The following is a 13,493-nucleotide window of genomic DNA, read 5'->3' as shown; positions in this document are numbered from 1 at the left end:
GAATTTGCAAACTCCAGATACTGCTGGAGTTGCTTAGCCACACACTTGCAGGTAGCAGCTCAAAGCTCCTGCACTGCTTCCAGAATCTCAGTCGGCATGACTTGTCTACATTCCAAGAAAGAAGACACAGATTTTGTTCTGCAGAGGCTGACAATTCAGGCCTGTCCTTTCAACTTGTATCCACAACACAGAAATTCCTCACAGTGAAGGAAACTCAAATCGGCCCTTGAATGGAGGCATGGTTGGAGATGGTTGGAAATGAAACTTTTCTTTGTCAGAATCTACTGTATATTGTAACTGCTCACACTCCATTCCAGAGGGTTCTACCTTATTGCCCGTCCTGTACAATGAGTTTATGAAGTCATCAGGAGGGTTAGTCAGGACATGTGGACTGCTGTGGTACCTTCAGGCTGCTGGAGACACTCATTTCTACCTCATTTGACCTGGCTGGAGCAGTTAAGTAACTGACTCAGAGTTTGGCTGAGACTGGGGAATGGATGAGGGTGAGCTGGCTGAAGCTCAATCCACACAAGATGGAGATAGTGGGAAAAGCCTCCTGAAGCATCCAGGAAAAAAAACAGAAGAGATTGGATGTGATAGCTGATTGAGGGGAGGCAGCTGTCCTGCCAAATAGTCTGGCACGACATTGATATGATGGGGACATGCCTCTCTATTCTGGACTTTTACCCTTTTAATTGTGCCTATCTTAAACTACCTAAGGCTGTGGAGAGGTGCCATGAAAAATAAATGGCTCCACTGACCTAAAACTCCTGGTGTGTGAAGGAGCACCAACTGCTGTTTCAGCCTATAGTCTGGAACAGCAGCTAGAAGGTCTGCATTGTTTTCCCCTTCCCCCGCCCCACCTCCCTGTGGACTTTTGCCATTAACAGAGTGGGTGAATTCAATCTCTTTCCACCACCACCCAGCTTAGTTCTCTGCACAAAGCCCGATTACTTGACCTTTGTGCAGGGAGAGGTGGATTTCACCCTGGGAGTTTTGAACATTTCTCTGCCTGTCATTTTCACATCTGTCACAAAAGAGGATTTAATTCCAGAGCACTGTCCCTACCCTTGCAAACACACCGTTTCAACAGATAGACCCTTTATGTTATTTTCTTTCCCCAGGAGACAGTTCAGATGCCACTGTGGGACTAAAATAAGTCGGCAAAGCCACCTTTGTGTTCGCAAAGCCATTAATGCTTCAGAGCTTTCCCTATCATGCTTGGATGGTTCTGCAATCAAACATACTTTCAAGGGCACTCTGCAAGCAGCAGTTCTAATGGACTTTAAATTTAACCTGAGGCTCCATTAGCAAAATAAATATATAAATACAATACATAGTCTTTATTGAGAAATCAGGATTACAAACCAAGCCTTTTGATAAAAGACGACGACGCAGGGTAGGTGATGTGATCAGTACAGCCTCAGAATTTCAATGAGATACAGTGCTGTGCCTTACATATACCCACACACTGTTGTTGATTGGCTGAAGGCAAAGAATATTGTTTCACTTTAGGACAACTCTCTTCCCCTCCACCTCCCTTATTCTTTACACAGTGAGACTAAATGGGATTTGAGTCACATCCATCCCAATAACTAAACCTAGGAAACGGTACGGGGAACAGTGGTATGAAAAGATGGGTAAACTTAAACTCCTGGTAAAATTGAGTAATCAGGATTTTGGGTGGGTATCTCTGTAGAGATGGTGGGGGAGGGATGGAAGTAATGAGTAATACTCAGCTGCGCTGGTGCTTAGTTGGAATGGTGATTAGAGCCTTAAAATACTCATGAGTCTAGCCCTTTTGTGTGTGTGCGGGGGGTCCGGTACCGACCTTGGCATCAAGAGCCATGGGTTATGTTATCTCAGCCATGCTACTGAAGCCTACGTTTTCAAAAGTGGCCACTAATTTTGGGTGCCACTGATACTCAACTTGAGACATATGTGGCTTGATTTTCAGTGGAACTGAGCACCCACAAAGCCCACTAACTTCCATGAATGTGGTGGGTATTTAGCACCGAGGGGTCCCAAGTTGGGTGTGCAAAAAAACGTATGCAGCTGAAATTACAGATCATCTAAGCTCAGACAAATGGGGACCGTAATACTTCCCCACCATCTCACGCCCTTTGATCACAATACACAGGCAGTAAAAAGTATTCTTAGTCCTTGTTTGAATTTTTATCAAAGAGAAATGAAGATGAAAAAACAGAGCAGGTTCACCAATAAGCAAGTGAAATCTAAGCTCCTTCACTCCCTCTCTTTCTGTAAAATAATTCACTATTAAATTGATCTCTAGAATCCACAATGGATTTAATAGCTCTAAACCCTTATGTAACATTTCCCTTCATTACTCTTTAACAGCACTCAAGCTGAGTATTAGGACTTGCATTGCTCTCTCACTCCCTGTAAACCAGCACTGCATAATTGGTTTCAGGGAGAAATAAGGGAGCCATAATGCTAGCCCCGACAGACTCTTACAGAGATGGAATTGAAAACCACCTGCCATTCTTTACTATTGCAGAGAAAACAGATGACGTAATGTGTCTTGTAGCAAAACATGAAGGAAAAGCTTGACTGGAAGAAGGGATGAGAAAAGCAAACGGTTGCCAACACAAACCACAATTTCAGTTCCAGCTTCTCCTATAACACGCTGGTAGCCTCTCAATGGCATGGGGGAGCTTCGGATAGCCAGAATCAGGCCAAATTCTCCTCTTGGTTCAACTGCCATGCAAGCTCACTTACCACAGTCAGATGTGAACAGGGGTAACCAAGGGCAGAATTGGGCCCATTATCTGCTACTCAGAGGAAATCCAGAATGTATTTATGAATAGACATGTTTACTTTAGAAGCAGCATAATTTATTCAAAGGCACAGTTAATACTGAAGCATGAAAGTTAAAATTTCTCCTTCCAGTTCCTCCTACACAAACCTTCCTTCCCAGAGAGACCCCTGAGTACCATATTCAAATAAGTATTTTATGAGGGAGACATTCAGAATTTAATTGAACCTCATTTAACTGCTTAAAACTTTAAAGAGAAGCTCTCAGCAAGAGCTCAGGGGAAAACTCAGTTTTAATGAGGTGGTATTCCAGGGTAAGGAGGATAAACAAAGATTCTTTGATTCCCAAGTCCTTACTAACAGGATTTTTCATTTAATTCCTTCTATATTTTCTTATTTATAAAAACAGGGATTACATAACATAAAAACAATGCAGAACTAATGCCCTTATGCCAATGCAATATCACTTACCACTGACCTATATTTCAAAGACTGTAGTTCTTTTGAAAGTGTTTTAGCATGAGCTGGTGTATTTGGCAGGTCTTTTTCTAATTTACCCATCAGTCGTAATGAGTTTTCACAGTCTCAGATGCAAAGGATTTCTTTTTTTTTTTTTTTTTTTAAAGCAAGAGATTAAAATGCATGACCTTAAATAGAGCCTTCCCATCTGGTTTTCTTCCAGAAGTATCTCAATTGGCTCTGTCATTAAGAACACAATACCACTCTTTCTTGAGCTTTCTAACGAATATAGTTATGTTCCTGGGAAAATATAGAGAGAAAGAACTAAGATCAGTCGAATGTGGTGAATAGGAGAAAGGATTTTGAGCCTCAGGAAAGGCTGTTCATTTACTTGGAAAGATTATGTGTGTCATTTAAATAGCATAAGAGTCTCCAGGAACATTATCTGTTGCAACAGCCAATTCTAACGTAGAACAGCTGATAAAAGACACATGGTACAGGTTCTATGAACAATACAATCCCTCAAACAGTACGAGTGTTTCTCATATCCCTTATATCAGTGTAACACAGGAATAACTCAATTTAAGTAAGTGGAATTACATAGGTGTAAAGTTGGTGTGTGACCAGAATCAGGCCTTATGTAGTTATCAATGTGTATTTCTAGTTTGGAATTTAAATAAAGCACTTTCCGTATTCTGACACAGGTTCTCTCAAACCAAAGGATCTGGAGTAGTCAGTCTCCAGGGTCAGCATTCTCAGTTCTCATTTGGATTGAGAAGTACTCTTGGGCAGTGTCTGTGTATTCTATGTTCTGTGCCAGCAGATCTTTTCAGAAATTAACACATGAAAGACTGAAAGCCAGATACAGTTCTCAGTTAGAATGGTGGAAGTCTGGAGTAACGCTACTGAAGTCAATAGAGTTACTACAGAGTTACACCATGGAACTGAGAGCAGAATCTGGACCTGAATATAAAAAAATATGTTACAGCAATTTACTCAAAACAAATATGGCATGCATGCCTTTTGCTTCATATTGGTCTTAGCTAATTTCTTTAGTTATTTATTTGTATTGCAGTATCACCCAGAGGCCCTAGTCCTGCTTGGGGCCTCATGGTGCTGGGTGCTGTTCAAACATACAGGAAGACACGGACCCAGCTTCAAAAAAAAAAAAATCTTATTTAGTTTGGATGCAGGTGTTAAATTTTGTTTGAAATGAGTTAAGTCCAGCCTTTCTGCAATACCGTTCTTATGAGCTGAGCATTTATTCAAGGAGAGGCTATATTCTCTCCCATTTATATATTTAAATCACACAGGCAGCAGGGATCTCCATGAGCTTTCTTTCATGGAGTTTCCTTCTCATCATTCTATTAAGAAGATAGGGTTTTCCCCTTATTGAATGAGGGGAGGGGAGGTTTGTTCCACAAACCAGTGGACTTTCTGAGATGCATGCAGCTCTCAGGGAACCCACGGAGACACTGTTCTTCCACACAAAGGCCACAACTACGTTTACAACAGATACCATAAGTGCAGCCTGAGAAGAGGGTAGCACTGGGAGGGAGATAAGCATGGTCAGTCTCTCCGTACAGTAGGTTTGTTCAGTGCCACTTCAGATGCTCCCAAAAGTAGAGCTTGTATAGAGCCCTGGTGGGAATTAAAGCCATACCCCTCATCTGGAATCCTCGCAGAGGGAGGAACACTACCTCGCCTCCACTAGAGTAACTCTCTCCCCAGGCCCCAAAAACTTAGCAACACCAAAAGTTACACCTCCCTTTGCCAGATCTACTGAAATTGCACCATAATCTGCAAATTGGCTGCAGATTTAACAAGTCTGCATAGCTTCTCTGGAATGGCATATCTAGCCATAATGCATAGTATTGGTATCTCTGGGGACACCATATACAGGGACTCCTTCAGAGAGTCTTCAGAATCTGGCTTTTGGAACAAATTGGCATTGTCAGTCTTTTTCTAGCCTCCCACAGTGCTTGACATTCCCTGTGAAACAATGTAATGTCCTGAGAGTCCATGCCTTTGAGCAGCTTGCCATGGGGTTTAACCATTCCCCATGACAGTTATTATTCTTTGGTCTGTCCACATCAGCCCTAGTTGTTTCCACTCTCATTCTCTCATGGATGTCATCTGCATGACCAAGAGCTTCACCAACCAGATTAAGAAAGCTTTCAACTTGTTCTTTCTACTGTCACGAGTTGTCTGTCTGCCTAGCAAGTCCACCATCACCATTGTCTTTATAAGGAGAAGTGTATCCATTTTCGCAGCCCAACAATCTGAGAATTCACAAGGTAACACACACTTGTCACTGTGAATAAACCATGGCATGTATTTTTTGTGCAAGGTTTTAATTCTAGTTGGCATGTGGGAACCTAGTGCCAGAGATGAGACCATTTGTGACACTAGCAGAATGAAACACAAATATCAATGACTACCAGGCAGTCACCAACCTGTTTTAATATTAGAATTCTTTTGAGGCTTGGAGAGGGAAAATGGTTTGCAATCTTTTACACAGGACACTCAGATGGTTACGGTTAGGAATTCTAAGTGCAATTGTGCCCTGAGTTGCATTGGTGTAAATCTGCAGTAATTCTGTTGATAGAACAGAGTTTCTGCAGTGTATTTAAAGGCACAATGTGTCCAGAAATCTGTATTTTGTTTTCTTTCTGTGTGTGTGTGTTTTTTTTAAACACACTAGAAGAAACTGTCTTGTTAGCAAGGTGGTCATTGCCAGAACCAGCCTACAAAATGCCAATTTTAACTGAAGTGCAAATATGGTCAGCAGTGTGACTGGAAACATAGCACTGTCTTTCTCAAGAGATCTGCTCCCTGGAGCAGATTTTGATCTGAGTTAATGCCAATGTAAATTCCAAGTAGGGTGACCAGATGTCCTGATTTTATAGGGACAGTCCCAATATTTGGGTCTTTGTTTTATATAAGCTCCTATTACCCCCCCCTCCCATCCCAATTTTTCACACTTGCTGTCTGGTCACCCTGATTCCAAGTAACTCTACTCACTTCAGTGGAGTTACTTCCAATTTACACTGTTATATGAGAGATCAGATTCTGGCCTCTGTGACCTGAATCCCATTTGCTTATTTTAGTAACAAAACTAAAGGTCTGTGGCAGCACAGCATCCTGGTACCCCCTTGTGACCTGCTGTGACATATTGCAGTAGTGACGCTATCTGTTCCCCTCCTAGTCCCAACCACTGTCCTGCAACAGGCCAACAGGCTCTGTCAAGTAGCAGTCTCCAGTTCAAAGAAAATATAAAACAAAAGGGCCTTCTGCCCCTCAGGGTTACCCTCCACTCTTGTAGAGTGCAGACCCTCCACACTTTCTCCTTAGAGGCCCTGCTCCTAACAAGCTGCTGACCCTCAGGGCTTCTTCTCTGGATTCCCTCCCCCAGTCTGATTCTCCCCAGACTGGATCCTTAATCCCAACCTACCTCCAGCCCATTTGCTTGGGAGTTGTTTTTTAACTAGGCCTGCCCCAGGAGACTCCTTCCTCCCTACCACCTCTTCCCTTCAGGGACTATCACAGGAGATAATCTCCTTCCTGTAGCTTTTTTCCACAAATAAGTTCTCCCACCCAACTCTTCACCATCTGGATCTGATAAGTGAATTGAGCCACCTGATCTCCAGTTGATCATGATCAGCTGGATGGAGAAGGGTAGATGATCTGTCACAGGTGAGGCTAAGACCAAATCCTCTTGAAAGACCAGCAAGCCTATGACAGGGCCCAATCCTGCAAATCCTTACTCACATGAGTAATCCCCTTGATTTCAGTGGAGCTGCTATAATGGAAGGACTATGCATATAAAGGTATGCAAGGTCAGCCCCAACGATTTAACCTCCTTTTGCTCCTGTTAGACCTGAAGAATTGACACAGTGATGGGAGAGGGAGAAGGCTTCTTGCCTGGCTCACACATCATCAACAGAATTGTTAGCAAAATTCCACATACAGAATCTTTGCTATTGGTGTTGACTGGCAAGCAAGGGAGAACCCAACTTGCCGTTTGGAACCCTGACTCAGCTTGTGGCACTAACAGTTGTAAATGGCAGAATACAGCTTTTCACTTGTGAACGAAGCAAATCTCCAGTTAAGGGCAGGAAGAGACCATAAATACGGCACTCCACAATGCCATTCTTTCAGCCACTTTTCAGACTAAAATGGCACTTTCAGTAAAATTATATATTTCATTCTTTTATTCATTGCGGTACATATTTCTTGCCATGTGACATTTTAGACTGAGAACGCTGGTTGTAGTTTTTCTTTACTAACCACAGCTCTTCAGAAAGCTTCTCTGTGTTACAGTATCACATTCACTGTATAGAAGACTGCCAATCTATTTAATCAAATGCATCGGAAGACTGCTTCATTTCTCTCTCCCTGCCTTTATTGTATCATCACAGAATTCTTGGTCTTGATCTCAGGACACTTGTTCCTGAAATACATGAATAGAGCCTCTTTCTTCATTGACATTGCTGCTGCCTCTACTTATGCACTACATTGCCTGTTTCAAGCTTTCATTATTGTACCTACCACAGAGGACCGGACTTCATCTATATTTGATCATCTCAAAGCACCTTTGAACCTACATAGGCTACACTACCTTGATCGGACAGGATGCTGAATTCACCTGCCAGTGACCTTTGGCAATAACCATTTTCCACTTTTTGACGGTTATTCCTGGCTATGCCTATGGGGACACTCAGTTCCACTGTAGACAAGGGTCTCTCTAAACCAAGATAAGGGCAGGGTGGAAGACATTTTCCTCCTCTGCTACCCAAGGATACTCCCCTCAAATCACTCCCCTCTTGGAAATCCTCTACTGACTGTCTCTTGTATTCCATGTCACATTCAAGCTTCTCACCCTCATCTTCAAGGCCTTGCACAGTCAAGCCCTTGCCTATACTTCTGCTCTCATTTCCACCCATTCCCCTTTCTGTTGTCTACTCTCCTTCCAAGTTACATATTTTTCCCACTTTTCTCCCCTATGCTATTCCCTATGCCTGAAACGCCTACATTCTTTTTCTGCATTAAACCATCACCTTTTCTTCATTCTGGTTTATCTTTATTTTCCAAGATGTTTGATAGTAGCAAAGGGGAAGGGAATCTTCCCATTGACTTTAATGGAAGTTGCACTGGATCCCAAAATAAAAAAGGCTGGTCTTGAGGTTAAGGCATGAGATTGGGATTGCTGGGGTCTAGTCTCTCCTCTGCCAGATCTCTCAGGCAAGTTACTTCACCTTTCTGTACTTCAGTTTCTTCAGCTGTAAAACAGTAGTAATTAGACCTCCCTACCCAAAAGGGCTGTGTTGTGAGTCTTGATTCATTAAGATTGAGATCCTCAGATGGAAAGTGTTCAAGAAATTATATTAAGCCAGAGCAATAAAGTTTCATTTCAACTTCACCTAACTGAATTTAAGAATGCAAGAAATTATGAAAAAAAAAACCCTCAATCCATTTAGTCCAATATACTTTGCCCTACTGTTGAAAACAAAAGGTGCAATCTTTCATTTCACAGAGGCAAATTGCTGGGAAAAATAAAAAGTGGTTGTGCTATCTGTTAAAAATCTGTTTCCTCTTACCCAAGACATAAATCTCACTGTTGACTACAGCTGTGCTGAAGCGGTATTTGGAGTACTTCATTGGTGTGCACTCTGTCCATTTGTCTTGGCCTGGGTCATACTGCAACATTCTGTTACTTAATCGATCCAGCTCATCGTCAGGGAGATCCATCTGTATGAAATATGACAGCCATATAATAATACAACATTTGGAGCCCTCTGGACATGCCTGCGTGCAATTAATCACAGCAGACAGCTGAGCAGATAAATAACATAAACACATCAATTATAGCTGTGAAGTGATTCATACTCACTACGATTTACCAGCACCCATGACTTGTGGCTGGAAGTACATTGTAGAAGGCAGATGAATAACAGTGCATTTATATTCTATAGCAAAAAATGCTGAGGATTTGGGTAATAACCAAACATCTATAGACACAGCTCTGACAGAGCATAGCTCTTTTACAAGGCCTCTGTGAAGCTCTAAGAATAAGTCAAAACCTTTTTTCAATACATTCCTTTCCTCCTGAAGATTGGATTTCTATTTACTTGGTTACTCATGCTGTACCATGAGTTTTGCTGGGGTACTTTAAAGGCTGCTCTAAGAACCTCTTTATATACAATATTTGATCTGAATTAACATATATTTATTTAATCAACAAATAATTAAAACTGAACAATTGCTAAATCTTTCCATTTAATATTTTAATACTAAACCCCTGGCTTCCAACTACAGCTTTGTTCCCATTATACTCCTCCCATACCAGCTCCTGCTCCCCCTGTTCATTCCAGTCTTCCTCCCCATTTTCTCTCCCTTTTGGTGCTACGTAAGTAGCTATAATTATGTTTTCAGAGTACGGTGCCTTTAAATGTAAGCAGTCTGCTGTGGGGGAGGGCTCTGAAGTATTTCAATGAGGGAGAGCACACACTCTGCTTACTCATGGGGTTGTTATATTTGTTCTTTTTTGCTTGTTGTTTTCCTTAGTATAAAGACACTCTGACATCATGGCAATGGGCAAGGAATAAAAAGCCTAGATAATGAAAGTAATTTACACTGAACGTGCATGCTTTGCTCTTTGTGCACGGAACACTTAACTTCACACTTTTCTTCCACTGCTCCCAGAGTCAGCAATCATCTCACTGCCCTCATCAGCCTCCTCCCAAACCTACCTGTGATGGCGGCCCTCCTGGAGCATCCTCTCAGTATAGCATCACAATTACATCCCTGCCTCAGTTTCCCCAGTGGGCTTTCAATAAGGGCAACCAGACACGTGTATTGAACAGGGCCCCTGCAGGGGTCTAGTTTATGTAACCCAAAGGTGGAACAGTATACAAACAGGCCTCCCCCTCAGCATCTTTAGCTGAAGGGGGAGGGGGCTGAATTAACCTTAGTCCATCAACCCCACTTATGTCCAGGTCCCTTACCAGCAAGGCCCTCTTGTCCCAGAATCATCTTCTGGAGCCAGGGCGTTTTGTGATTGGCTGGTGAAGGGTCTCTCATTCTGGGTCAAGATCTCCACAGACATCAAACCATGACCACCCATCCTCAGAACAGCCTATAATTCCTATGATCAGGGGCTTCTATTGCTACCTGTTGAAGTCCTTCCACAGGGGCCACTGAGCCTTGGCATTCATAGCTCCTCCCCTTCGGAGCCTCTCCCACCTAGGAACATTCTTCATTGGTTTCCTTTTCTAGTGAATCCCCTCACCAGGCTCCCCTTGAGAACTTTCTCCTTCTAGGGACAGTTCCCTTCCCCAGGAACCTCTATTCTCTGACCCATCCCCACAGAGATTAGCTTCCTTTTATTACGTTGAGGTGCTTCCCTACCTAATTAATGGCCTCCCGTTATTCAATGAGGTAATAAGTCCCAGGTGAACCTGGGCAGCCTCATGTACCCCTTGTTGAGCCTTCATAGGGTAGGCTGAGGCCAGCTACCCTCTGACAGAACCCCTTCATAAAATCCTTCTTTCCTTCTCATTATCAACAACTCCCAGTTCCACAGGCCTGATTGACACTCACTGCACTACTCCAGGTTTACACTGACTTCAGTGCAGTTACACCAGTGCAGAACTGAAGTAATGCTGTGGTGAGTCAGGCCTTCCCTCTCCTGAGCTGTTGTGATATGACCTATCTTGAGTTCGTCTTGTCTTATTTCAATTATAAGGTCTCAGTGGGGAGGGCATATGTCTTTGACTATGTTCTGTGAATTGACATGTACACTTATGGCACAATAGCAATGTTATATCATTAATGTTTGTCAAGGCTGACAGAGTGAGTGCTCAGGGTTGCGCAAATATAAAGATAACCCCTAACCTGAGAAACTTTAATATGCTTTCATACTGCTCATTTGACAATATAATACATACACACCAGGGGTGGGCAAATTTTTTGGCCCAAGGGCCACATCTGGGTATGGAAATTGTATGGTGGACCATGAATGCTCATAAAATTGGGGTTGGAGTGCAGGAGGGAGTGAGGGCTCTGGCTGGGGGTGTGGGCTTTGGGGTGGGGCCAGAAATGAGGAGTTCAGGGTGTGGAAGGGGGCTCCGGACTGGGGCATGGGGTTGGGGTGCAGGGGGGGGAGGTAAGGGGTCTGGCTGGAGTTGCGGGCTCTGGGGTGGGGCTGGGGATGAGGGATTTGGGGTGTTAGGAGGGTGCTCCAGGCTGGGACCAAGGGGTTTGGAGGGCGAGAGGGGGATCAGGGATGGGGCAGGGGGTTGGAGCACGGGCTGGGGGGGTGAGGGCTCTGGCTGGGGGTGTGGGCTCTGGGGTGGGGCCAGAAATGAGGAGTTCAGGGTGCGGGAGGGTGCTCCAGGCTGGGGCAGGAGTTTGCGGTGGGGGTTCTGGGATGGGGGTGCAGGCTCTGGGGTGGGGCTGGGAATGAGGGGTTTGGGGTTCAGGAGGGTGCTCCAGGCTGGGATTGAGGGGTTTGGAGGGCGGGAGGGGGATCAGGGCTGGGGCAGGGGGTTCGGGTGCAGGAGGGGCTCAGGAGTGCAAGCTCCAGGCAGCGCTTACCTCAAGCAACTCCCGGAAACAGCAGCATGCGCCCCCTCTGGCTCCTACACAGAGGTGTGGCCAGGTGCTTCTGCGCGCTGCCCCATCCACAGGCACCGCCCTTGCAGCTCCTATTGGCCACAGTTCCTGGCCAGTGGGAGCTGCGGGGATGGCGCTAGGGGCGGGGGCAGTGCGCGGAGCCCCCTGGTTGCCCTTAAACGTAGGAGCCAGAGCGGGGATATGCTGCTGCTTGTGGGAGTCATGTGGTGTGGTGGCATGCACGCGCCGAGCGGCCCCCGACCTCACTCCCCAGCTGGAGCACGGGAGCAGGGCAAGCCCCAGACTCCGCTCCCCAGCGGGAGCTCGAGGGCTGGATTAAATTGGCTGGAGGGCTGCATGTTTCCCGCGGGACGTAGTTTGCCCTCCCCTGATATACACCCTTAGTGCCTAAGAGGGGAATACTAATACTGAAGCAACACACCTACTACTGGGTCGTTGGGTCTTAAAATCTTTATTTCACCACTGTGGCTAATGCATTCTGACCTGTACAGGTAGATTCTTATGTAACTCCTTATCAGTTAATGCTAAACTGCTCATCCCGAACAACTGTATGCATAGATACGAACTCGTGAATTGTCACAGAAAGAGCTAGTTGGCAGATATCAGTTCCCAGGTGCCTGTATTTTTACCAGTCTCAGCTCAATATTCAGGACAATAGCTTCTCAGACATTTTTCTTCTTAGTTTTAGAGCGCTATCAAGCTAGACAAAAGCTGGGTGTCTACCTTAACATCTATCTTTGTTATATTACAAACCACCCAGCTTGAGCTTTTTACAGCCATATTATTTCCATGTTACGTATGTTCTTGTCTTTTAATTATTTAAAAAAAGAGAAAGTATCTTTGCTCAGTTTCAGTGTCAGACCTACTCTCTTATCATTCTGTTGCCTCCTTAGGGATTTCCACACTCAGAATATCTTAACAGATGCAAATTGTGTTTTCTGAACATGTTTTAGTCTTCAATTTTTAAAGATTTGTTTCTAAAAAGTGGTCCCAAACCAACGAGATGTGATCACATTTTTAATATCCTACAGACAACAACATCTATTATAAATGTCCCACATCAAGTCTAACAAATTTTTTTGGAGGAAAATTGCATTTGTGACCAAATTAATTTTTTGATGAAAAGCATCTGCTTTTCCACTGAAAGTTTTAACTTTTTATAAAAAAAACCCCCAAACACCTAAAAACGGAAAAGTTTCCCCAAGAAATGGAGCTGAGCTGTGAAGCTTATATATGGATTTGGACCTGAAATTTACCAGAGTTGATAGGGGTTGGATTTCGAGTTCCAGTATGGATCCATGTCTTAGAATCATAGAACCATAGAGTTAGAAGGGACTGCAAGGGTCATCTAGTCCAGTGCTTCTCAAAGTGGTGGTCCGCGGACCGCTGCCGGTCCGCGAGCCATCGGCTGCCGGTCCGCGGCGAGTTTCTTCATAAGAGCATTGAATAGGATAATAATATGACACCAGTCCCTGGCACATTGGGGAAAAAAATTGTCGGTCCCCCACATCAGACAGCTTGAGAAGCACTGATCTAGTCCACGGGTTCTCAAACTATGGGTCAGGACCCCAAAGTGGGTCATGACTCTGTTTTAATGGGGTTGCCATTATTAGATTTGCTGG

At 44.1% G+C, this 13,493-nt stretch overlaps 1 protein-coding gene across 5 annotated transcripts in view; it reads right to left on the bottom strand.

Moving 5' to 3' along the window:
- KBTBD12 (kelch repeat and BTB domain containing 12) overlaps nucleotides 1-13,493 on the bottom strand; it is a 54,317-nt gene that overhangs the window by 27,753 nt on the left and 13,071 nt on the right. For 3 of the 5 annotated variants that reach the window (XM_054036307.1, XM_054036309.1, XM_054036308.1), the window contains one exon: nucleotides 8,835-8,985. In XM_054036307.1, coding sequence (XP_053892282.1) covers nucleotides 8,835-8,985 — 151 coding nt within the window. Of the gene's footprint in view, nucleotides 1-905; nucleotides 3,535-7,162; nucleotides 8,517-8,834; nucleotides 8,986-13,493 lie in introns of those variants that run through there. The other 2 variants (XM_054036312.1, XM_054036310.1) reach the window with 2 other exon arrangements.

The sequence above is a fragment of the Malaclemys terrapin genome, chromosome 7, assembly GCF_027887155.1.
Source record: "Malaclemys terrapin pileata isolate rMalTer1 chromosome 7, rMalTer1.hap1, whole genome shotgun sequence".
In the NCBI taxonomy this organism is placed as follows: Eukaryota; Metazoa; Chordata; order Testudines; family Emydidae; genus Malaclemys; species Malaclemys terrapin.
This window is presented reverse-complemented; position numbering and strand designations above follow the sequence as displayed.